Here is a 26091-nt window from a genome sequence, read left to right as displayed (position 1 = left end):
CACAAATTTATTTGGTGCAAAAGTTTACAAATTAATTTAAAAAAAAATAAATCATCATTTAAATTTATAGTTATTATCACTCGGCGCGAAATTAGCAGGGTACCAGTGATAAAAATGTGAACTTATAATACAGGTATGGCACTTTGCTGGTTACCGAATCCGCTGAACAATTTGCAGCTTTATGGTGAAGAAATACGAGAACAATTTCCGCTCACTGTGGTCAAAAACCTTCAGATTACAGTTCCTTGCCGTTTCACAATTCTCGATTTGACGACCCCGTCACATATACACACATATAGTTATAATTTTATGGATACATGTACTTATTAATAAGCGAAAGCTATTAATATTATTTCAACTTGTTATAACAAGTAAAACCCTTCGACCGCTATACAAAGTTACAAAAACTTACTAAATCACGTGTGATATTATAGTTATAACAAATTATTGCAAACGTGTACTGTAATTTTCTTGACACTTTTTGGAGTTGCTGCCACATCTTAATCAGCGACTTTAAGCTATTTATAGCCTATGCCTAAGCGCCGACTTACACTTCGGTTGTCACCCTTACAATCGTCTTAGCACTGTTGTGCATGTCATTGTGTATACTCATACCCGGTGTGGCGGTTTCAGACTTCCGCCGTGTTCAGTTTTCCGGGTGACGTAGCCGGAAATTTCGACACGTTGCTCAAACGGTTTTAGCTTTCCGGCGTGTTCAGTTTTCCGGGTGACCTGTCAGATACCGCCGCGAGTACCCTGGCGAGTACTGTAGTTCTCTCAGCAGTGACCCCCAAATTGTTTATATTACGATTCTTTTCTGTGTAGTCACATAATCTCTTGCCCCATCTTTACATGTATTCATGGGTACAACTTTAGGCAGGTCACACTCTGCTTGCATAAAAAACAACTCATACGATCCACGCGTTTGCCGCTAGTTGTACTCGACTCGTGGACGCCGCCATGACAGCTACAGCTGACAGGAGGGTAATGGATGACTCAATACGGCACTAAAAACGGACTACTTTCGCTTGCTGTGCGCAGGCATCGCATGACGTAATGCTACCGTATTTGGTCATTCGGAAAACTGAACACAGCGGAAAGTTGAAACCGCCACACCGGTACTTTCCCGAGTTTTGTTATTTTTAAATGATGGGGGACTGTTTTGTGTTGCAGTCGTTTATTTAAAAGGAAAAACGAATTAGATGCGTAGGAATACAGGCTCTTTTTAAACAACAAAAGCAACACAACTGTTATAACAACTATTGAACTGACATTAGATGCATTGACGCCAGCACACCGCTGTTTTAGAGGTCTAAAGATTAACCAATAAAAAACACACATGTACGCGCAGCCTACAAAAATATTGCATTATCATAAAAGCTTAATATTTTCTCTGATTAAACAAGCTTTAAAGTGTGTCTTAAACTAACCATGTGAACGATAAACAATTGAAAAAATTGTGTGTTCATAATAATTAGTGGTACAACACGACTATCTCCCTCAAATCTTGCATAAGCATGCCATAAGAACAACTAAAAAGGGTCTTATAAACTTGAAAAGGGAGTTTTGTCATAAAGACATCGTGACGAAACGCTTAAAGACACTGGACACTATTTGGTAAATGTCAAAGACCAGTCTTCTTACTTGGCGTATCTCAACATATGCATAAAATAACAAACCTGTGAAAATTTGAGCTCAATTGGTCGCCGAAGTTGCGAGATTATAATGAAAGAAAAAAAGTTGTGTACTTTTAGCTGGTTGATTTTGAGACCTCGAGTTCTAAATCAATTCGTGGAAAATTACTCCTTTCTCGAAAACTACGTCACTTCAGAGGGAGCCGTTTCTCGCAACGTTTTATACTAACCTCTCCCCGTTACTCGTCACTAAGGTTTTATGCTAATAATGATTTTGAGTATTTACCAATAGTGTCCACTGCCTTTAATGCAAAACGTCATCCTCATATACGAGTAGTTAGGTGTCCAGAGCAGTACAAACCAGCTCTTCTCAAATGCACCACTACTCACGAGTACAACGGGTGCCACCGAAAACCCTACTTACTTCGTTTTTATTACTCAACCCTTATCGTCATCGGTGACGCCAACCTTAGCCAGATCCTCTCTAGAGTTCCGGTCTTTGTCGATCTGGGCGTACATACCGCCAACCCCTGGAGGAGGAGGGGGAGGAGGAGGGGGAGGAGGAGGAGGAGGAGGAGGAGGAGGGGGCAGTTCAAAAGCACTATCAAGGATACTGTTCTTAGAGGAGGGCCGCGATCTGTTTACCATGGCATAGAGGGCGCTGTCATCAACACCAGCTGGTGGAGGTTTGTAATGTTTAGCCTTCTGCGATTTCGGCTTCGGGGCAACTTTAGGGGGCATTTTCGTTGCGGTTGATGGGTCTTGGTTTGAGGAGCGGACATTACCTCGAGTTGCTCGATTCACCTCAGCATACATATCTTCATTGATTCTCTCCCCAGTGGCTGGTTCGGTTGGATATTTCTCACTCTCGTTCCACGCATCATCGACGTGATTCCAGCCTTTAGTCGGTACCGGCTTCTTGTCCTTTGGTCCCGGTGGCCAACGGCTCGACGCTCGCTTCACGCGGTTGATCTTAGCGTACAGCGCATCGACGTCGACCTCGGATTCTTTTGGTCCGTATTTCCGGACGGAGGCGAATTTTTCCGAGAGTACGGAAGGAGGCTCGGTGACCGGTTTGACTTTGACGCTGCCGCCGATAGTCGTGTCTGAGTCACGGTTGCGAGTGAAGGTGTAATCGATGGTTCCGTACGGAGACGGGTCAAGAGACGCCTGTCCGTCTGGTTCATCCCGGGTCTTGTCGATGAGTTGCTCGGTGCTGCTGCCTGCTACCGGGTCCGATGGCGTCAAGGGGTCCTCCCCGACCACCCCGTACCCGCCAAGCATGTCCTCGTGTGCAAAATCGCTACCAGAGTGTACGTCCACTGGCACCGTAGAATCGGACGGAGTCGTGTTCCCTGCCTCATCATCATCCGTGCCGTCCAGGTCTTCTATAACAATGACTCGTGGACTTGATGGTATTTCATCCATGCCGATGTTGACCTCACCTTCGTGGTGCCCGTCTATGACCTCAGATGTATCGAGGGATATGTCATAGTTATACATTTTGCGTTCGCGTTTACTCCTGAAAGGCAAACATAAAAGGGAGCTAATAATTAATAGACAGTAATTAGTTGACAACGGAAAGGGTATATGACAATCGTCAATAATTCTGACTTTCCTTAGTTCATTTTAAAAACACGTGTGATTATTATTATGCGTAGGCTACAATGTATTCTGAAACATAGGCATACAATCTTTAATAAATAACACAGCATCGTCACCCTGCCGCCATCTTAGAAGAAAAACGAATTGTAACGCAAAGAAAACACACACAATTTAAATTTCTTCGTAACTTGAGTATATTTATGTCAAATGGCACCCTCCTCAACAAGTGACTGAAACATGCCCAGTTGCTTTTTGTTCTTGCTAAATCAATGCAAACTTACGAGGTATTTATAATCCATGTATAATGCATTTTGGGTCATATTTCTTTTCGTAGTGCTGCGGTTGTGGAAAAGTCATCACTTTAAATCAAAATGCTGAACATAAAAAGCGTTACAGCGGTAACGCTTCTCAGATGTTGTGATCCTACGGCGATTGTCCCAATTCCTGCATGGACATTTTTCTCTGTAGTTTCTTCTCTCATAAAAACGCGACCACCTTTAGAAATTAACTTTTTCACCGGATTGATTTCATTGTATTCAACTACTATAATAGACAATCGAACGCAAATGTCTAAAATCCCCTGGAAAATCGAAAGGTTCCAAAAACCAAAGGTATGTCTGTAAGCATAAACAAGAAACCAGCTGCAAATGCTACCTGATAGTATTTTAACTGGTTAAATGATTTCTGGTTGGCACAAATTGTGTTATGCTTCAGTGGTACCCACCTTTTACACAGGAGAATAACGCAAAGACCGAAGATTAAAATGACGACTAACATAATAGCTGCGGCGATGAAAACCGAAGATTCTGGAATCAATAAACACACAAACAACCCATTTAATTAACTTCAATCTGCGATCACTTTTCATACTTGGCAGGATAGACCTCGGCAACCAGCCGACTCCCCCCCCCCCCCCCCCCCCAAAAAAAAAGAAAAGAAAAAATGATTTCTTAAAGGCACTGGTCAGGATACTTTTGGTTATTACTTTTGTGGCCTGAAGGCCCCTTATACAGGCGTGGGGTACAACAACTATGGTTCAGGGGTCGTTGCCACTTACTCCTGGGTTACCCCGTTTATAGTCCATGCGGATGAAGGCTTGGGTATCATCCATCAGAAGCCTGGCTGGTTGAGCAGAAAGCACATACCTCCCCAACGTATTGTCAAAGACCAGTATTCTCACTTGGTGTATCCCAACATAATATGCATAAAATAACAAATCTTTGAAAATTTGGACTCAATTGGTCATCGAAATTGCAAGAGCACAAAGCAAGAAAAAACACCCCAAAAATTGTTGTACTTTCAGATGCCTTAGAAAGGCTTCAGACCTTAAAGACACGGGACACTATTGGTAATTGTCAAAGACCAGTCTTCTCACTTGGTTTATCTCAACATATGCATAAAATAACAAACATGTGACAATTTGAACTCAATTGGTCGCCAAAGTTACGAGATAATAATGGAAGAAAAAACACCTTTGCCACACGAAGCTGTGTGCTCTCAGATGCTTGAATTCAGGACCTCAAAATCTTATTCTGAGATCTCGAAATCAAATTCAAATAATATTAGTGGAAAATTACTTCTTTCTCGAAAACTACGTTACTTCAGAGGGAGCCGTTTCTCACATTGTTTTATACTATTAACAGCTCTCCATTGATTGTTACCAAGTAAGTTTTAATGCTAACAATTATTTTGAGTAGTTACCAATAGTTTCCAGTGCCTTTAAGTCTTTTGATATTTTGAGTGAAAAATTACCTCTTTCTCAAAAACTACAATAGGCCTACTTCAGAGGGAGCCATTTCTCAAAATGTTGCATACACAAGTAAGTTTTAACACTGACAATTGAGTATATACCAATAGTGTACAGTGCCTTTAACTTATGTCAGTTAACTTACCTATGTCACATGATCCATCTCTGTCCCATTCCTGTTCCACACACATTGCAATGTAACTGACGCTATTTCGTTGGAAACCTGCAGAACATGTGATTGTACATGAACATGTATCACCATTCGAGTCGTTGTCTGCTTTGATTGTTTCTCTAGTTGAGTTCCCAAGAGCCGTGCAGTTGCAAGCATTACACAGTGCATCTGCTGATCCTGTATACAATTACGTAGACATACAAAAGTAATACCTCAGCTGTTAATTGAGAGATCTTAATCTTAAGACATACATGAAATGAACATTACAGATTTTGTAGGAAAAAAAACTCGTCTAAGTTCACAGACTAACCTACATTTAGCTCTCGGTCTAAAGATGATGATAGTAGAACATCCCTTGAAATATTTTGTCTGAAATGTCATACTGATGAGAAATAAATAAAACAATATCCCGTTTGAGTTTATCGCTGAGTGAGTGTTTCATTCGTGTTTTTTTTAATCGATGTAAAAGTAATCGGTTTCCACTATTTTCTTGTGGCAAAGATGGCCTGTCGATTTCAAATTTCTAGGTTTTGTCAGTTTATGTATAATATGGTGGATAACATAAAAGTGCTTACACTGCCAGCAAGTGTTTTTTTTAGCAAAAGCAAATTCTGTAATGCTCTTTTAAGCGTTATTAAACCAACCAGGCCTGATATTCCGTGCCCTTTGGCTTTGATTCCCTTAATGAAATGCTCCAGTAGAATTTAAAAATGTCTTTTATTGATGTGCCCAGGAGATGATGCATTGGTGCCATTGCACTTTCAAAAATGAAGCATACAGGCCTGCTGGCCAACTATCACCTCGCAGATAACTAACCCGAACTTTGTTTGGTCTAACACCCTTCTACTGTTTGACCATTAAATACAATCCGCATATACTTTCTGTCACGTACATGTATTTAGAAAGTAAACAATTCGAACATATTTTGATAGTCAACTCAAACGGTATTCAAGGTAGGAGGCTTTCGGACACATTTGCAACTGTTTTTCACCCATATTCCTTGGTGTGAGTAGCAATTATGGTTAAGTGTCTTGCCTAAGGACACAGGTGTACTGACCGTGTTTCAGCCCAACCCCTACTGACTCAGACACCAGACTTCGAGTCCGACTGAGTGTGACTACTCAACCAAAACATCAATCAATTCAAGTTATAGAAAGAAATTTGCATTTCCTCAATTCTATATGCCATAATATCAATAATATGAAGTACAAATAAGTAACAATAAGCAAAGGGATATTAACCGACCGCTGTGTCCAACATGCTTAAATACACTGGATACTCTAGGTGGTTGTCAAAGACCAGTACCCTCACTTTGTGAATCCCAACATATCCATAAAATAGCAAATACATGAACTGAGCACATTATTGGTCATCAAAGTTGCACAAAAATAATGAAGAAAAAACGGTATACATGTATGTGTGCTTTCAGAAGGAAGAAAGGCCTCACAGGCCCGAAGTCTTTTTCATATTTAAATAGTTAAATAAAAACAATTGGAGAGAAACTACATGTCTCAAAAACTACGTTACTTCAGAGGGAGTCTCGTTTCACACAATGTTTCACAACAGCTCCCCGTATGGGTGCGAAGTGACTTTGGTACGAAGAAACTTGGGTACGAAGTGACTTGGGTACGAAATGACTTGGGTACGAAGTGACTTAGGTACGAAATGACTTGGGTACGAAGTGACTTGGGTACGAAGTGACTTGGGTACGAAATGACTTGGGTACGAAGTGACTTTTATAGGTACGAAGTGACTTGGGTACGAACGAAATGACTTGGGTACGAAGTGACTTAGGTACGAAGTGACTTTGGTGCGGAATGACTTGGATACAAAATGACTTTGGTGCAAAATGTCTTGGGTACGAAAAGACTGGAGTGCGAAGTGACGTGGGTTTGCCACTTCTGATATCATTCATATTGTCTTCTAAATAAACCCAAGTTAAAATGGATAATGTCCAAGTCAAAATATGTAAATTATTTGCTGTGGAATCTTCTCCCCGCTCAAAAACGATCCCCTAAACCCCCATCCTCACCCCCAAATTGCGGACCCAAATTACCCCAACAACTGCTTTTGAAGACAAATGGATTAACCACTAACTTACCTGTAATGATCAGGATACATGAAACACCATAAAGCAACGCCAATTCCATCCTCGCTCGTTGCTTCCGCGCACCGGTCATGTTGGACGCTCTCATGCCACACCAGAGCTAAGTCTCACAACTCAGTCACTTCACAACACAAACAAGTCAGACGACAGGGAGGACAGTATAAATTCCTTGTTGCTATTTATCGAATTCGATCGCTATCGACAGATCTAGTCCTGAAAACTACCAACGGGAACAGTACCAAGTTCAAACTCATAATTTGACGGAGTAATTTAGTCATTCTATCATCAAAACATTATTCATAACTTGACTGCCCATAGCTGCTTGACAAGGACGGGTCTATTATTAGTCACGAGAGAGATTTACATGGTAAAGAATGTTATGCTCTGTTGCCTTTCAATGGAACTGCATTCGGAGGTGTGTTTACAGAGCATGACGTCACAAAGGGGACCCACTTTCAATGGGATCGCCTGGGTGTACATAAAGTACCTTAACAGAGCAAAAACGGGTGTTTGTAAGACTAAAGTATGACGCATTCCCCTATGGTTGTCAGAAAACACTTTCTTTTCTATTTTTATTATTATTATTATTATTTTTTTTTTTTTTTATTATTATTATTATTTTTTTTTTTATACATACAACAGATACAGGGCGTATATAAAACTTTTGAGTAATTAAAATTACTTTTGCCAAAGAATAAAAAAAATTGGGCCCACTTCTGTCAGATCTCTTCCTCATCAGTCTCCTGACGATGACTAGAGCAAGCTAGTCGAAACGTTCAGACCAATTCAGAACTCACTCCGCGGTAGTGCAACTGCAGTTAATAACGATCATATAAAGCTAAAGTAGTAGTCCCAGCCGATTTCTACCTTCGACCCAGGTAGAAGTTTAAAGGCAGTGGACACTATTGCTAATTACTCAAAATAATTATTAGCATAAAACCTTACTTGGTAACGAGTAATGGGGAGAGGTTGGTAGTATAAAACTTTGTGAGAAACGGCTCCCTCTGAAGTGGAGTAGTTTTCGAGAAAGTTCACGAATTTGATATCAAGACCTCAGAATTTAAGGTCTCAAAATCAAGCATTTGAAAGCACACAACTTCGTGTGACAGGGGTGTTTTTCTTTCATTATCTCCCAACTTATATGACCGATTGAGCTCAAATGTTCACAGGTTTGTTATTTTATGCATATGTTGAGATACACCAAGTGAGAAGACTAGTCTTTGACAAAATACCAACAGTGTCAAAAATGTCTTAAAAAGCAGGACAGTTCTTTTCAATAATAATAAATAATAATAAGGAATGTTTATGTTGCGCAATATCCACCTCATGAGGTGCTCAAAAGCGCTCTCTTGACAGTGAAGCTTTTAACCCTCTTCTGGTAAGCATATTGTGTTGTGCTTAGCTACTTTTTGTGCTTTTAAGCAGCTCTAGAATACAGGGCCCTGTTCTGTACCCTAGGTATTGGCTGCAGAAAGCAGTGAAGCAGGGCTACGTTCAATCGCACTAAGCTGTTCTCTTGCGGCAGTCCAGTTTCCGGGTTCACAATTGAGTTCAAACCCGCACGAGTAATTATTTTCTATACAGAAAAAGTCCCTAAAAATTCACACATTGAATCTCGGACAAAGGCAAAAATCCAGCTCTATTTTTGTATATATATTTTTTTATTCCAGACAACAAACATACAGCTTCGAGCCATACTTTATAGTGAACCAAGTAAGATTTGGTTCGCAAATTACGAACTTAAGCTAGAAATTCATCACAGACACAAGGAAACATATTGCATATATGCGATAACAACATTTAAATAAAAAATAAAAAAGATAGTTGACACAAAATTAGAACGGAGCGAATTGAGTTTAAGGCGAACAGACAACGCGAGAAAATCTATTTGCTGAGAAGAGGTTTTTCTATCAACAAAACGGTAGAGTCCCAACGTTTCGAACAGGACTCTAGTCTGGTTGTAATTTTCACACATTTGCTGCAGCGGGCTGGAACCCAACACGCTTTCCCTTCTCCTTTCGAATCCCCTTCCATGTCCACCGCTCGTCAACAAAATATCTTTAACTGTCCACGAGGTTATACAACAAAGTACACTAAAACAAATACAAATAAATAGAAAATAAAAGATACCAGCTTTATCAAAAAAATTCACAGCTCAGTTTTCAAATGTGTGTCAAGTGTACTGCAAGACCATTGCAAAAACAAGTGGATGAATGTGTTGTTGATTTGGTTTTATTGTGTCGCCTCCGGCACCAATAGTAATTTTGTTATTAAGGTGCCGATAGTCAAAAGCCTACTTCACCAATAGTTATATTTAATGCGACATCTTCTGTCTCCATCGGGTTTTTTGTAACCCACTTTCCAACAAAAGGCAAAAGGTTAATAAGTATGTCAACAAGCATTTCCCATTGTGCTGGTATACACCAGACGCTTCCCGGTGGAGAGATATTTAGTTCTCTTCTGTGTGTTGTGCATTTAGTTAAAGGCACTGGACATCGTGGCTAATTGTCTAAGAATTGGATTTTTGACTCACGCCGTCAACGGCAAAAGTGCTTCTAGTTTTTCAAAACCTTGAGGTTGGGACCCTTATCTATTGAGCAATAACAACGAAAAAAAAATATAAAAAATTACATTTCAATGAAAAACAAACACTACATAAACAAGTTTACATTAGAACCCGTGAAAAATTAATTCGCTCTCTAAATAATAAACCTCTCAAATAAACCATCATAAAACATAATTACGAAAAACAAAAATGAACACCTAAAGTAAGGATGCCAATAAAAATATCCTTGTGACATATTTTATGTTGTCTCTAAAAAGGCATAATAAGAAACTAGTCTCGCTGATGATCCGCCAAAACGTCAAGAGTCTCAGACGTTCTTTGCCCTACATCCTGCTTCCATTAATGGTATATAGAACCTTCATGAGAATACTTACGAGAACATTGCTTAGTTTTATTGGTTGTTTCCATTATCAGCTCATAACCCATCAACCAATAGTAAGTCTCATTTAACCATAGCCACGCCTCTAGTTTATTATGAACCAATTAAAACGAGGAGTGAAAAGCTATACTCCCCTTGTGTGTTTGTACACGTGACCTAGGTAGAGTATTTAAAAAGAAGCAACTTCGCGATACAAATCAATTGTTTCGGAAGATTGAAGTTTCTGAAGACGAATCCTCTCTCGAAGTAATGACGAACTCAAGAATGATGTATTCTGCACTGAGTTTTCTTCTATCAGTGGCGTTTGCCGCCGGTACTCCTATGGTGAGTGTGCTGAAGGAACAAACTTTTCGGGAGAATGGACAAGAAAGTCTAGATTCGAATAGGAGGAACGAATCTACACATTATAGTCTATTCTTTGGCTTAAATTTCTCCAAAGTTTGCACCTTGTCAAAAAAACGGTTGTCACATTATGTTTTGCAAAATTGGCAAACATATTACTTGCAACAATTCTGAGTACCATGTTCTGATCAATTTACAAATGTTTTAGTTTCTCTTCTTTTTTACTTTTGGGAAATTGAAAGATGATATGTTTTCAGCTGAGTTCTGCATATCATCCTGCAGTTCAAAAGACAGTCATTTTAACTTAACCAGCAGTATCACTTTTAGTTGAACGAATCCAAAGTTTAGTACGACTCTACAGTTGAGTGTATCGTAGGGTTTTAAACAATTTGTTTGGAAAAGTCCCTTGGTGTATAGGATAATAATGTTCGCAATGAGCGTGTTTTAAATTCTCGGCGGAATCTTTTACTTTAGCACAAAATGATTTAATTTCATCCCCTTTTTCAATTTCTTTTTGGATACAGTTGGCGGATAATTTTCATGACTCGGAGCTGAAGCAACTATTCGGAGTGGACAATCTCCACGATGGTAAGATTCGGCTATTCTCGGGCCCTTTTCGAAACCACGGCTTCGGCTCAGGCTAGCTTGGCCTCGATTGACAACGGATCCGGAAAACGAATCCAAAGCCGAAGCCGTTGATTCGAAAAGGGCCTGATGATTACGAACGGGTCGGTCTTGAGATCGTATCCCTTGATTATAGAATTTTTTCTGCGGTACATTATTTGCTTGTTGTTGCTTGTTTTACTTATTTGTTTTTGTTTATCCGTAGCTCCCGAGTATGAAATTATTTACCCAAAGTACGTAACTGATGACGTGACACGAGGCATATGCAGCGATGCTATTGTTGGAGATTCACTCAATATAAACATAGACGCCTTTGGTAACAACCTCAAGTTGGTCGTGCACCAAGACTCCAGCCTCTTCTCCGAAGACTTTTACGCAGAGAAGATTCAGGAGAATGGACAACCGGTTCCTTTGTCAGTTCGCACAGATTGCTTTTACACGGGGGAGGTGGAGTCGGAACCAGACTCTATGATTAGTCTGTCAACCTGCTCCGGCCTGGTAAGTAAAACATACGAGTAAATTGAACACTAGGTGGCAGTAGTCTTGTCAAGGCAATCCGTTGTTGTCACTTAGCGTTACAATGTCACACATTATTGGTTTCTTTTCAACAACTACACTTGTGAACTAAGAATTAAAAAAGAGCAACTAATTCTTACTTTTGTCTCACATTACCTGCAGAATGCGATAGTTTACCATGCCAATGGGCCAACGGTTATCGAGCCACTCACCCATGATACAGACAACAGTAGAGGGCGTGCTCACGTTGCCTACAAACAAAGATCGGGACGCACCTTTAACTGTGGCACTTCTGGTTTGTATCTGATACCGTGTATTAATTAATGTCATGAATATTCATATTGATATGATCCCTTTAAATAAAATGCCACAATTTATTAAAGTGTTGAGGTAGGACGCATACTCACCCCTCTTTCAATAATATTACTTTCTAATCCCAACAGTGGATTTTAGTCAAGGGGTAAGGTCTCCATCTAAAAAGAATACGGTCCATCAAGAAGCTCAAAAAACACTGGAGCTTGGAGTTTTCGTCACAGATGACAACAGCGACAAGACAGAAGCTGCAACTCTCACGGTTATTCAAGCGGTAAGAATCACGTGATCATAAAAACGCTTCATTGTTAATTGACCAGGTGCCAACTTCATGCCTAGCAATTTACTGCTAAGAAAAAAAAGGGATACCAGTCACAGGTTGTACACGTGAATCGGTAATTTAGCTGATGATAACCTTATTCTGGTTAGCATTTTTGTGTGCTTAGCTTCTTGTTGTACTTAAGCAAGTATATAAAATTGGGCACCTATTGTGGTACTTTATTTATCTTAAATGTAACGAGGGTCTTAGTCGTTTTTACTCTGAGCTGACTAAGTCTTTCTAGGTCGTATAAAAAGTCATGTATGTTCTTTAAAAAATTATAGAATTCCACATCCCTTTAAAAAAGCCCAAAACATCATTATAAAACAACAGCTTAATGAGCCTGAGAGTCAAAATGATAGAAAGGGAAATTTAGTTGCCTTTCAAACACCAATTACCCTAAAATGTAAGAGCAAAGTGTTTTGCTTGTTTGTAAATCCTTATTTTGCTATTACTTCACCCAGATCAAAGTGTTCATGGAGAAACCATCCCTCGGGACGACCTTGAAACTCAAATGTGTGTCTCTGATCATCTTTGGCGGTGACGTAAGAACGGTTTAAGAATGCCAATTAAGAAATCACTCCTTTTTTAAGGAGACCAGAGAATAATGAAAGAAAAATACCTTTAGTGGACACATTTGTGTGCTTTCAGATGCCTAAAAAAAGACTTCAGTATTTATGGTTTGAGTGAGACATTACCCCTTTCTCAAAATCTACTTCAGATGGAGCTGTTTGTCCTAATATTCTATACCACCAAAAGCTCTCCATTGCTCGTCATTAAGTAAGTGACTATGCTAACAATTATTTTGAGTAACAACCAATAGTGTCCAGTGTCTTTCAAAAGTCTTTTCAGTTTTGGGTTAAAAGTGACCCAGCACTGTCATAGAGTAGCTTACGTAGGACGACAGAAAATATGAACAGCAAGTAAAAAGTGACGAGTGTATACTACTACGCTTTTAGTGTTTGATTATACTAATATCATTTTCTTCCCTATGTGACAGGGCCCTGCTGTTCCTGCAAACCCATACAAGGCATTAAGGGAACTCGGTAATGACCAGTTGTCTCGCAATGTAGAGGATGACGCCGACCCCAAACATTGGGACAACGCGCTTTACTTGGTCGGGTAAGTATCTTAAAATAATTACTTTAAGTTTCCGCTCGAAACTCTCAAACCGTTGTAATTTTGATCGCTTTAACCAAAAACTATGATGTTTCATGACATCTCAATGGGAGACTTTGGAACGCTAGGTGGCAGCAGACTTACCATCCAACTTCCATATGATTTCATGTAGTGCTGAGCATGTGCACATCATCGAGAACAATTTATTCACCTGGTAAGTCTACTTACGCTTAGTGTCCCCAAAGTCCCCCAGTGTTGTTTAACGCAGTTCTACTTTTTTTTACGGGACAATTAGGGCTCTGTTTGTTTCTGTGTTACTGATTTTTGTTTTCGACAGCTGGAGGTTCCACGACCACGCTGCAACGTACGAAGTGATATCAAGCTTGACGATAGAAATGTATCTCATTGTTTGCAAACATTTAAATAAATACAAAAAAAAACTTTTTCAACTTGTTTTTGTTGTGCAGGAAAAAGATGTTCGATGCTCGCGACAGACACGTCCAAGGGATTGCCCATATAAATGCAGGAGGTTACGATCTGAAGGCGGTTGCAATCGCTACATGGGATACTGGAGTTGCAGAAGTAGCTGCCCATGAATTGGGACACAAGTAAGTTCACTCAGAAAACTTCAACCGGGTCAGAATTGATCCGGTATGGGTCGGGTTGGCTTGACCCATTTGTGTGTCACATGACCCAGAAATAATTATTTGTTTTAATATATTTTCTTTTTTATATGCAAGTCTCCAGCAGACACACAAAGCCTGAAGGCCAAAGTGTGGGCTATAATCAATTACAGGCCCCGCTGCCACCTACATGTACTCCTGAGGCTGAAACATGGTTACCCCGTTTGAGTCCAAACGGATGTAGGCCAACGGATGTAGGCTTGGGTATCATCCATCAGAAGCCAGGCTGGTAGAGCCGAAAGCAGTACGTCACATACTTTTACGAAGCAATTATAAGGTGATAGCCTATAAGTGTCCTTTTGATAACGAACCAGTTTAAAAAATATTATCATCTTCAGTTTCAATGTCAGCCGCCCAAATATGGATGTCATTAGACCGTTTAAGTGTGAATCTGTGATCTTAGACGAGTTTTTATCTTATCCACTCTATAAAATTCCTCTAAAAGGGAAAAAGTAATGATCTTTATTTACTTCTAGTCTTGGCATGAGACACGATGGAGCGGACAACACTTGCCCAAGGAGTGGCTTTATCATGACGGTAGGGGGCGAGCTAGGAGCTACGGAATGGTCGACCTGTAGCAAAGCTGAATTCGACACCAGAATGGGGTGAGTAATGAGGCTTTAAAAGGCAGTGGACACTATTGGTAATTGTCAAAGACCAGTCTTCTCACTTGGTGTATCTCAACATATGCATAAAATAACTAACCTGTTAAAATTTGAGCTCAATCGGTCATCGATATTGCGAGATAATAACGAAAGAAGAAAAAAACACCCTTGTCACACGAAGTTGTGTGCGTTTAGATGGTTGATTTCGAGACCTCAAGTTCTAAATCTGAGGTCTCGAAATCAAATTCGTGGAAAATTACTTCTTTCTCGAAAACTATGGCACTTCAGAGGGAGCCGTTTCTCACAATGTTTTATACCATCAATCTATCCCCATTACTCGTCAACAAGATAGGTTTTATGCTAATAATTATTTTGAGTAGTTACCAATAGTGTCCACTGCCGAGCTAGGAGCTACGGAATGGTCGACCTGTAGCAAAGCTGAATTCGACACCAGAATGGGGTGAGTAATGAGGCTTTAAAAGGCAGTGGACACTATTGGTAATTGTCAAAGCCATAGCACTAGCCACAGCTGATAGCTGATGTAGCCACTATAAATTGGCCTTAGTCTGACCGATCACATGGGAGACTTCTGGGACGCTAGGTGGCAGCAGACTTGCCAGGTATATTCATTTTTCTCGGTAATGTGCGCATGCTTTGAACTGCGTAAACAATGGAAATTAACCCGTCAGTCTGCTGACACCTAGTGTTTCAAAGTATCACATGGCGCAAAGAGACAAAGGGAGGGGGTTGCTAATGGTAAAAAAGTTTTATTTATTTATGTACCTTTCCACTCATAGATCTGTTCAAAATTAGTTGTTTTTTCCCCGATTTTTGATGGCGATTAAAGTCCGGTTCATACTTCAAGCGAAATCGGAATAAGAAGCGAATTTTACTTGGCGACCAAAACAGCGCGTATTGATTGTTAGTTAAATCACCAACAGTTGCTCTGCATTCGCTTTGCGTGAAGTATGATATGAACCGGGCTCAAGAGTGATTTATTTAAGACATTATTTTTAATATTAAATATTTCTTTGATTCTCATCAGCGAAACAACTGTGTATGATGATTAAACATGAAGGTTATCTTCGCTACGAGATTCTACGGATCCTTGCTTATTGATTCCGACTTCAATATGTGAGATAATTAATTTTTGTTTTGGTTCTGTAGTCCTTAAAAGCTCTAGCATTTATTTTCCTTAGGTTATCGCGGTCTTATTTAACATGAAGCAGACTATACAGCCCCATTTAAAGACAGGATATACTTTAAGTATTAAATGGCAACAGACCAGTCCTCACTTGATGTATCGCAACATGAAAACAGATTATAAAAAACCTGTAAAATTTGGGCTCATTTGGTCATACCATTTTGCCACCAAATTTAAAAAGGAAACAAAAACCAAAATGTTACAGAGAATGTGTGCTTCTAGATGCCTTACAAAAGGCTTCGTGTCTCATTCCTTTATTTGAGATTCATATTTTATTTTTTTATTTTTTTTTGGGGGGGGGGTTTAACACTTACCCCTTATTCTAAAAAACTACATTACTTCAAGTAGTCGTTTCTATGTTTTATTAATAACAGCTTTCATGTGCTCATTATTAAGTGAATTTTCACACTCATTAATTTGTGGAGTAATAATCAAAGAAAACCACGCCTTTATTTTAATAGTAAATTTACAATTATACGAATCAGGATACAAATTGGAAAACAGCCTCAAAGTGTTTTAAAGATTTATAAATAAATAGAAAGAACCATCTAATACATCGCCTGTGTTTCATCAAGATTAAATATGTTATGGTTAGACCAGAATGTTAGAAAAACAAAATATTAACAATCTTGTGCCTTACAAATGATGTATTTTAATTACTATTAACACAATATTACATTACACAAAATGCGAAACAAGTAAACACAGTAATCATGTGTCAATAATGACTGCGATCAAACATTTGCATTTGTAGAACTTTATTTAAACTAATTAAATAAAAATTCAAAGGTGGAGGTATTTAAATATTGGTGTCAGTGGATAAATTAAAATAAATAAATTAGAATAAATTAAAATTATAATGCAACAAATTCGATGAGTTCTTGATTTTGTTTTTGTCTTGGCTTTGTTTTGTTGTTGTAGTTTTAATTTAAAACTGAAGAGAGGACAAACAGAGCATAACATTGATCGAAAAAAAGTTGAGTTGTTAACCAGTTTTTTTTTTTGGTGTTTGAAAAACCACCGCGAAACTCAAAAGAGATATTCACATGGTGCTGCCGCAATCCTCTCTTAGTTTTATAAATAATGCTAACTTGGGGTTTGCTATAGTGTCAAATAAACTATTGTAAATAAACAATACAAGAAATGTAGAGAAATGTACTGCAAGGGCAATAACTTAATGTTCTACTATAATTTACAATGTTCTATTGTGTCAAAACTTATTGTTATTTAAATCACTAAACCTGAACTTTTCTTGCCACGAATTGTCACATGTATCAGACAAAATTAGATGACTTAAGTTAAATTTTGTTATAAATCTTCCCCTGTAATCAAACTTGTTATTGTTGACATTTTCACTCATCAAACTAAAGTCATCGAATTTCGTCTCAAACATGTGACAATTCGTGGCAAAATTCTTGTCAGGTTTAGTGATTTTAATATCAACAAATTTTGACACAATGATCTTTAAACAAAAAGTGATGGCAAGCAAACACTTTTTGGACTATAAATTTCAAAGTTCATAAAGTGTTGGCAAGCAAGCATTTCTTTTAAAAGTTTTGCTTGCACTAAAAGAGTGAACAACACCGCTCTTTACCTTTCGAGCTGTCCAGGACAGAGTGAAAAATCACTTAAAAAGATGCAAACTTTAATCTAAAAGAGTGGAAGACCACTCGAAAAAGAGTTGTCCTTCATATGGCTCTTCAAAGAGTGCTTTTTCACTCTTTTACATTCAGAGAGTAGCATTTTGATAACCTGAGAAATGAAACAGGATTACCAACCAAATTTCAATGTGATTTTCGGTATAAGCAAACAACAGCTGAATACCAGTACAAGCAATATGCAACAAATGGAAATTTGGTTGGTGATTTTGTTTTTATTGAGGAAGAAATTTCATGCTTAGCCAATTTCTGTGCTTAGCAGCTTTATGAAATTGGGTCCTGGTCAATAGCAATTCAGTTTAGCTAAGCCATAGCCATAACCTCAGCCGCAAACTCGGACATGGCCTTAAGATGCCCCCCCCCCCTTATTAAAGGGACACGTTGCCTTGGATCGGGCGAGTTGGTCTTTGAAAACCGTTTCAAACCGTTTGTTGTAAAATGCTACTATTAGAAAGATGTTTAAACAGTTTTTCAAAGATTTGAGGTTTTTTCCAAATTTTCGCCTCAACAAAATGGCCGATCGTGGTAGTTCGCAAAGTAATAACCTCGCATTTCCGAGGCACACTTGTCTTGATCATTATATTGTACTTTTAAAACATCTTTCTAACCATGCATTTCATGACAAACGGTTTCAATTTGTTTTCATAGACCGACCTTACCAAACCAAGGCAACGTGCCCCTTTAAGTGGCTTCAGCAGTAGGGCGCCCTCCAGCAGCTTGTTTGAGTAGTTGAACGCATCCGATGTTTCTTCAATTGTGGAAAGTTCATCAAAAGCGTTTAGTAACACCATTAGCTTTAAAGTCACTACATTAGGTGAACAGCTAAAGTTTAGCAGGCACCCATTGGATGGACTTGACATAGTCTCTCTTTAGCCGGTGACAGTCCAAAAGTGTTAGTTGCACTGTTACCTCACTGAACATAGTAGCAAATAGTCATCTGATCTGGCTAAACTTGATGCAGTAGTCTCTCTTCATGCAGCTGGTGGCAGTCCAAAGTGTTTGTAGCAATCGTCTGGTTAGACTTGACACATAGTCTCTCTTCAGCTGGTGAGTGTCCAAAAGTGTTAGTTGCACTATTACCTCACTGAACATAGTAGCAAATAGTCATCTGATCTGGCTAAACTTGATGCAGTAGTCTCTCTTCATGCAGCTGGTGGCAGTCCAAAAGTGTTTGTAGCAATCGTCTGGTTAGACTTGACACATAGTCTCTCTTCAGCTGGTGAGTGTCCAAAAGTGTTAGTTGAGCTTGTAGACGAGCGTCATCAGGGTAGACTTGATACATTCCCTCGTCGGATGATGGCAACAAGCATCGAGTAGGTAGTCTCACGATTGGGATTACGTCATCTCAACGTAGGTCATCTCTTAAATCTGTGGTAAAAAAAAAAAGAGTTTTAAAGATCAATTTGAAAATGATGCTTCCTCAAGAACAGTTGCTTCAAGGAATGGTAAAAATGAAATTGCTATCCTGAGCAGGGAATTACCATTCAGGTCCAATCAGTCCTTCAACCCATTGAACATGATAGAACATTAATGTTGTTTCCTTTCCGCGTTTTTGTGTGTTTTTTTCCAAAACATTGTTCCTGAATAATTTGGCCCCTTGTTTTGATAAAGTTTTCAACCAGTTGGTTTTCATGGTGTGTTTATCACAAAATTAGAACTACTGGATGTATCCAGTCAAAGTGTTCAATTTGACTTACTAATCTGCTAATTCTGAAATTAAAGGGTCTATGTACTTTTTGTAGGACAAAAAACACAATGTCTACAGATTTACACTAAACGTTCACCGTTTGAAGATAATAATAGTAGAACGCTTCCCTGAAAATATTACTTGCTGAAGCGTGAAGTTTTTTAGAAATAAGTAAAACAATGTCATGAAAATAATTTTCGTTTCAGTGATCATGAGACGAAAATTATTTTGGCATGGAAAAACGTTTTTTTTCATGACGTTTGTTTACTCATTTCTCAAAAACTACAGCACCTCAGCAACTAATATTTTAAGGTACGCTTTCTACTAGCATTATCTTCAAACGGTGTAAGTTTAATGTAAATCTGTGGATATTGTGTTTTGTGTTACAGAAAGTACCCAAATCCTTTAAAACTGTCACTTCACCAGACATGAACTCCTTCGCCAAAACTTACTATTAGCTGTCAGTTGTTGACTCTTTGCGCGGGTGTCCTTCAATGATGTTCATCTCATCCAGACAGGTCCAGTTGTAGTCACCACTCCCTTCACCTTCAATTGATGCTCATCCAAACAGGTCCAGAAAGCCACTTCAAGGTACTGCTAAAAACTGAGGGAAATTTAGTAGGGATTCACATATCTTTATGAAAAAAAAATTGCAAGAAGAGCCCACGCCAATTCTTTCAGGAAGAATCTATTTTGGATGTACATAACTACAAATCTTAAAGGTATTGTTATCATGATTCTCAACTTGTTTCACCACGGTGGTTGGCTGGTCGTCCAAGCTCGGTTTTAAAACTCAAATGACAGTAATTTGACCGCCAATTAAAATTGTCTTAAGAGATTTGTTTTTGAGATTAAGAAACTGGTTTTATTAATCAACTGATGCTAAGAATTGTTCACGATCCTTCAAACTACTTGTCTGAGATATTTGTCCTTCCATCTGGGTAGTTTCTTCACTTGTTACTTTAATGATAATAAACTGATACATCACCACAGCTTCTGCATATTCCCAGTCCCTCCTGGTAGACATCAACTCAGTTCAGTGGAGATTTCAGCACAAGATACTTCATCATCGTCAAGAAGAAAGCAAAATCTGTTTTGAAAGAACAAACATTCTGGAATGGTTAGCAATTTGGAGTCACAATATTTAGCCAGATTCAGGTTCAATACCTGAAATGGAAGACTTTGGCACGCTAGGTGGCAGCAAACTTAATTTGTACTTTTTGTCTTCTCGTGGTTACCAAGTACAAAGAATTAACCTTGTAAGTCTGCTGCCACCTAGCGTCCATAAAAGTCCCCCTCGTTACCCATGCGGTTTCCTAGAACTGGTACCTGTGCACAATTGCTTGCCACAACACCCACTTTGGCAATGACTGGGCCCAATTGGTAATCCTTATTTTTAGTAAGGACAAAATTTCATGCTAAGCAAATGTTTTTGCTTACAGGCTGAAATTGGGCCCACGTATAAAAAGCAAGGTTAGCCTGTTGGGGAAAGAAGTTAGAAGCTGCGGAGAGCAATGTTATAGTTAATGTTAAAACTGGGAAGAAAAGGTTACTGGAGGAAGCGGTTATTAGAATTCCTGTGGAGAAAGCGGTGGTTAGAATCCCTGTGGAGGAAACGGTTGTTATGTGGAGGAAGCGGTTGTTAAAATCCCTGTGGAGGAAGCGGTGGTTAGAATCCCTGTGGAGGAAACGGTTGTTATGTGGAGGAAGCGGTTGTTATGTGGAGGAAGCGGTTGTTATGTGGAGGAAGCGGTTGTTATGTGGAGGAAGCGGTTGTTATGTGGAGGAAGCGGTTGTTATGTGGAGGAAGCGGTTGTTATGTGGAGGAAGCGGTTGTTATGTGGAGGAAGCGGTTGTTATGTGGAGGAAGCGGTTGTTAAAATCCCTGTGGAGGAAGCGGTTGTTATAATCCCTGTGGAGGAAGCGGTTGTTATAATCCCTGTGGAGGAAGCGGTTGTTACAATCCCTGTGGAGGAAGCGGTTGTTAGAATCCCTGTGGAGGAAGCGGTGGTTAGAATCCCTGTGGAGGAAGCGGTGGTTAGAATCCCTGTGGAGGAAGCGGTTGTTATTTGGAGGAAGCGGTTGTTATGTGGAGGAAGCAGTTGTTAAAATCACTGGGGAGGAAGCGGATGTTAGAATCCCTGTTGAGGAAGCGGTTGTTAGAATCCCTGTGGAAGAAGCGGTTGTTATTTGGAGGAAGCGGTTGTTATGTGGAGGAAGCGGTTATTAAAATCACTGGGGAGGAAGCGGTGGTTAGAATCCCTGTGGAGGAAGCGGTTGTTAGAATCCCTGTGGAGGAAGCGGTGGTTAGAATCCCTGTGGAGGAAGCGGTGGTTAGAATCCCTGTGGAGGAAGCGGTTGTTATTTGGAGGAAGCGGTTGTTATGTGGAGGAAGCAGTTGTTAAAATCACTGGGGAGGAAGCGGATGTTAGAATCCCTGTTGAGGAAGCGGTTGTTAGAATCCCTGTTGAGGAAGCGGTTGTTAGAATTCCTGTGGAGGAAGCGGTTGTTATACAAATGGAGGAAGCGGCTGTTAGAATCCCTGTGGAGGAAACGGTTGTTATGTGGAGGAAGCGGTTGTTATATGGAGGAAGCGGTGGTTAGAATCCCTGTGGAGGAAGCGGTTGTTATGTGGAGGAAGCGGTTGTTATGTGGAGGAAGCGGTTGTTATGTGGAGGAAGCGGTTGTTATATGGAGGAAGCGGTGGTTAGAATCCCTGTGGAGAAAGCGGTTGTTATTTGGAGGAAGCGGTTGTTATGTGGAGGAAGCGCTTGTTAAAATCCCTGTGGAGGAAGCGGTTGTTAAAATCACTGGGGAGGAAGCGGTGGTTAGAATCCCTGTGGAGGAAGCGGTGGTTAGAATCCCTGTGGAGGAAGCGGTGGTTAGAATCACTGTGGAGGAAGCGGTTGTTATTTGGAGGAAGCGGTTGTTATGTGGAGGAAGCGGTTATTAAAATCACTGGGGAGGAAGCGGTTGTAAGAATCCCTGTGGAGGAAGCGGTTGTTAGAATCCCTGTGGAGGAAACGGTGGTTAGAATCACTGTGGAGGAAGCGGTTGTTAGAATCCCTGTGGAAGAAGCGGTTGTTATTTGGAGGAAGCGGTTGTTATGTGGAGGAAGCGGTTATTAAAATCACTGGGGAGGAAGCGGTTGTTAGAATCCCTGTGGAGGAAGCGGTGGTTAGAATCCCTGTGGAGGAAGCGGTGGTTAGAATCCCTGTTGAGGAAGCGGTTGTTATATGGAGGAAGCGGTTGTTATTTGGAGGAAGCGGTTGTTATGTGGAGGAAGCGGTTGTTAGAATCCCTGTGGAGGAAGCGGTTGTTAGATACTTTACCCGTTCTACTTAACCTTCGCTCTAAACAGCCGACCTCGTTTGTTTACTTTTGATGGCGTAGTTCTTAGTTTTGGTTCAATGGCGTTTTAGAAACAAGACTAAGCACTACGCCAGTCAACCCTTATACTTAACCTTTTGCCATTAGATTATGCTGAATAAGTAGAGAGTTAGTCTTATTTCTAGGCCAACACTATCTTACCACCCATACATACCCAGGCTTCAGTGATGTCTTCCTCCGTGGATTAGCTGCTACTTTCGCCCTCTTTTCTTCTATCTTGTCTCCTCTTTTCTCTTTTTCTTTGAGTTATCTTTTCGCGCATTTATGTTTTCGCGCATTTATGTTTTCGCGCAGCGTTAATAATAAATAGGCTACGAGATTAAGGTCATTTATTTGTGATGCCCCTAAAAGCTTTCAGTTGATGTTTGATTTTTTTTTTAAAGATAAGTTTGCTACAAATTTCTAGCTAGATGTCGGTTAAGAACTTCTCGAAGATTTAATATTACGTTTAAAATATTCAACATTCAAAGTTGATGTAATGATGTCATAAGGAATATGTAAATATTTATTTAGATGGTCTAAATAATATATTTAATTTACTCCTTAATCAAGCATTAGGCATCAAAATGAATGGTGACGGGAGTGAAATATTTGACTAAGCCCTAAATAATTACTTTAGAAAACACATTTTATGGGGAGGGTTTTGTGTCTACGGTACAAACATGACAAAACACAGTTAGTGGAATGGGTGAGAAGTTTATTATCATCTTCAGTTATTAATACTATTTATGTTTTATCCCCAGAAGAATATTACTCATCTTTCTTGACAATTTAATCACAATATTTTTAATTATTATTTACAATTATAAATAAACATGACAACGGACGACTTGAAGTATCGACCCCGACAGAAATTTCCAGTAAGACCAGTCTACTAACTAAAAGCATCATTGGCTTCGACCAATATGCAACTCAAGAAATGCCAGGAAAGTGTGACGTCACCTTGAAAGCTGCATAAGTACAAGTAAGGACAACATCAACAAGATCGCAGAATGTCTTGGGGGAGGGGCGGTACGAGGGGTGGGACCCTGCAAGAGAACGGGTTAGATCTTCTCTTACACTTCGGAGTCTTCGTCTTGTCTTGATCTTGATTTTGGATAACTTGCGTTATCCGACCTCCGCTATTGCCCTCTATCAATAATTTTACAATCAATATTTTTTTTAACTTGTTTTAATGATTATTGTATTTGACTTAAAACCTATTAACCACGGGTTCTTGAGTAGCCTGAATTCAACTAAACTTGTGTATTCATCATGTGTTTCAAAATAATTGCACCCCTTTTTTCGAACAGTCAATTGTGTATCTGCACACCCCACCAGGTTTTATCTACTGTTGTTTGCTTGAGAAATTTACAAATAATTAAAACAAACTTTAAAAAGTCCATGATTCTACCATTTACGAGTTTTTCACCCAAACTATCGCGACTCATAAGAGAGAGTTTTCAATATTCAACTCATGTGTTTTCCCACTATAGTAAAACTTGTACAAACCCCCCATTAAACATTACTATCAAAGTGGTATTTTTTCCAGCCAGTTACAAAGTGGAGGTCGGATGGTGCCAAGTTTTCCTTACCTGAATCCGGCGATGACTCCAGCGAAGACTCCCTCGTCCACAAACCACATATCCATAGATAACACACTCCCATCTTGTGGTCCCATCCAGCCTCTTAAGAATTGTCAGCATCTCACACAAAAAGTCATATCAATGTTCATTGAAGTCTGGCTGGATGGGAGCTGGCTGGATTGGAGCTGGCTGCTGGGTCTGCACGGCTCACCGCTTAACGGGCGGCACCCGTGAAGGTTCACACTCCGGTTCGCGGCGATTCGACCGGGCTCGTGTATATAGACCGACCTAACTTTCGTCAAAACCTCAGATAAATAATGTCATAATTGGCTCAAAAGTGCACAATTTATTGTTGACCAATGCACATCGTGTGTGACAAGGTTGGCCACAGTTAGAATGTTAATCAATTTAAAGTTCACAAGAAAAGGCGAAGATCCCACGACGAGCCGAGAGATACGGCTGTGCTCCAGCGCGACTTGGTCCAAAGTGAACGATGCCCTGCCTTGCATGCACCAAGCAGCAAGGCTTGCACGTGTAGAGCCTCGACTTCGGGCTTCATATGTATTGTACTTGTCTGTTTCGATGAATGGATAAGTCATTACCGATATTTTACCGTTACAATACAGAGTTATATAATGCCTCTAATCACTGCTGTCCAGCGTTGGAGGATCTACACACAATGACTGGCCATTCAGAGGGCGAATTCGCCACTATAAGTACTTTGAAAACAACGCAATCATCCTCATTTGCATAACAGCGAGGATTTTCACTCCACATTCACACCCCAGTCTTAGGAATGTTTAGCTGGTCACTTGTTTAGTAAAGTTCTCAATCCCGATTGGCCGATGACTGCATATTTGTTGTATACCAGACGAAAACAGATGGCGGGAATTTATTTGCCTAACTATAGAGAAAAAACTCCAAAGAGCTTTTCGAGAATGCTTTTTCTGTTGACGGGGATCGGGTAGTCACCCACTGTACATTGTGTGTGTTTCTTTGTTCGGGTGTTGGGCTGTTTTACCCAAAACCGATGTGTGTTTGCACTGCATACTCAGTACTTTCCTGAGTCATATATCACAGGCAAATTACTCGGATGGGATTCGAACCCACGACCCCAAAAAACAAAATGACAAATGTTGTTGTTTGTGCGATGGGTCATTTTGGTTGACAACAGCTTATTATTACGTTTCATCATAAATAAAGAAAATGCAAGTTGACTAAAATATTAACATATAATAACTCGTTATAAATGGACTCAAAGGTTTAAGAGGGAAACCATTTGAATGCCAACTATGTACACAGTGTGGACAAGTGTGGACACACCTTATGACACCTTGTGATTAATTATCCACACATAATGTTCATTATTTCCTCTACTGGCCCATAAATGTGAGCACAATGTGGCGGACCTTATGACAGTGTGATTGTTTGTCAATCCACAGTGTGGACACACTATGATAATCCTCTTTTTGCCCACAGTGGGAACACAGTGTGGACACACCTTACGACAGTGTGCTACTGTTATATTTTCATATTTCCCTCTATTGGCCCACAATGTGGGCACACCTTATGACAGTACGTGGGATTGTCTGTCAATCCAAATTGTGAACAAACTGTTATCTCCTGGCCCACAGTGTGAACAAAGTGTGGGCACACCTTATGACTTGGGCCTCGTTTCAGAGAGCTGCTAAGCAAAAAGAATTGCTAAAAAAAATCTTGCTTTAGTAAAATCAGATTACCACTCAAAAATTGTTATGATTAAGGAAACAGCAGCTAAATACCAGTCAAACTCAATAATGGCTTGACACTTTTGACAGTAACATGTGCAAAACAGCGAGATATTTTAATGCTAAATCA

General features: G+C 39.7%; 2 protein-coding genes and 1 long non-coding RNA gene across 3 annotated transcripts; 1 reads left to right on the top strand and 2 right to left on the bottom strand.

Moving 5' to 3' along the window:
- Window positions 1-1872: 1872 nt before the first annotated feature.
- Window positions 1873-7613, bottom strand: LOC117304334 (actin cytoskeleton-regulatory complex protein PAN1-like). Its single transcript, XM_033788721.1, has 4 exons — window positions 7260-7613; window positions 5132-5335; window positions 3964-4045; window positions 1873-3156 (listed from the first exon to the last, which is right to left on the bottom strand). The coding sequence occupies exons 1-4, from the start codon at window positions 7351-7353 to the stop codon at window positions 2073-2075; spliced, it is 1464 nt and encodes a 487-aa protein (XP_033644612.1). The 5' UTR covers window positions 7354-7613; the 3' UTR covers window positions 1873-2072.
- A 2816-nt stretch (window positions 7614-10429) lies between these two features.
- On the top strand, window positions 10430-16803 carry LOC117304332 (A disintegrin and metalloproteinase with thrombospondin motifs adt-1-like). Its single transcript, XM_033788720.1, has 10 exons — window positions 10430-10534; window positions 11077-11140; window positions 11382-11674; window positions 11855-11987; window positions 12136-12278; window positions 12788-12868; window positions 13324-13445; window positions 13910-14050; window positions 14602-14730; window positions 15776-16803. The coding sequence occupies exons 1-10, from the start codon at window positions 10460-10462 to the stop codon at window positions 15798-15800; spliced, it is 1206 nt and encodes a 401-aa protein (XP_033644611.1). The 5' UTR covers window positions 10430-10459; the 3' UTR covers window positions 15801-16803.
- Window positions 16804-18046: 1243 nt separating this feature from the next.
- LOC117304331 lies at window positions 18047-24700 on the bottom strand. The gene is made up of 3 exons (XR_004520591.1): window positions 24244-24700; window positions 19732-20369; window positions 18047-18960 (listed from the first exon to the last, which is right to left on the bottom strand). It is a non-coding gene; the product is annotated as an uncharacterized LOC117304331 (long non-coding RNA).
- Window positions 24701-26091: the final 1391 nt, after the last annotated feature.

The sequence above is a fragment of the Asterias rubens genome, chromosome 21, assembly GCF_902459465.1.
Source record: "Asterias rubens chromosome 21, eAstRub1.3, whole genome shotgun sequence".
Taxonomy (NCBI): Eukaryota; Metazoa; Echinodermata; class Asteroidea; order Forcipulatida; family Asteriidae; genus Asterias; species Asterias rubens.
The sequence above is the reverse complement of the archived record's forward strand: the minus strand, read 5'-3'. Positions and strand labels throughout refer to the sequence as shown.

Excerpts from the sequence above, each read along its gene's own strand:
- LOC117304332 (XM_033788720.1), top strand. The coding sequence starts at position 10,460 with ATGACGAACTCAAGAATGATGTATTCTGCACTGAGTTTTCTTCTATCA. Across the intron at positions 10,535-11,076 it reads TTGCCGCCGGTACTCCTATG|TTGGCGGATAATTTTCATGA; the intron begins GTGAGTGTGCTG and ends TTTTGGATACAG. Across the intron at positions 14,051-14,601 it reads GCCCATGAATTGGGACACAA|TCTTGGCATGAGACACGATG; the intron begins GTAAGTTCACTC and ends ATTTACTTCTAG.
- LOC117304334 (XM_033788721.1), bottom strand. The coding sequence starts at position 7,353 with ATGAGAGCGTCCAACATGACCGGTGCGCGGAAGCAACGAGCGAGGATG. Across the intron at positions 5,336-7,259 it reads ATGTATCCTGATCATTACAG|GATCAGCAGATGCACTGTGT; the intron begins GTAAGTTAGTGG and ends AATTGTATACAG. Across the intron at positions 4,046-5,131 it reads AGATGGATCATGTGACATAG|AATCTTCGGTTTTCATCGCC; the intron begins GTAAGTTAACTG and ends TATTGATTCCAG.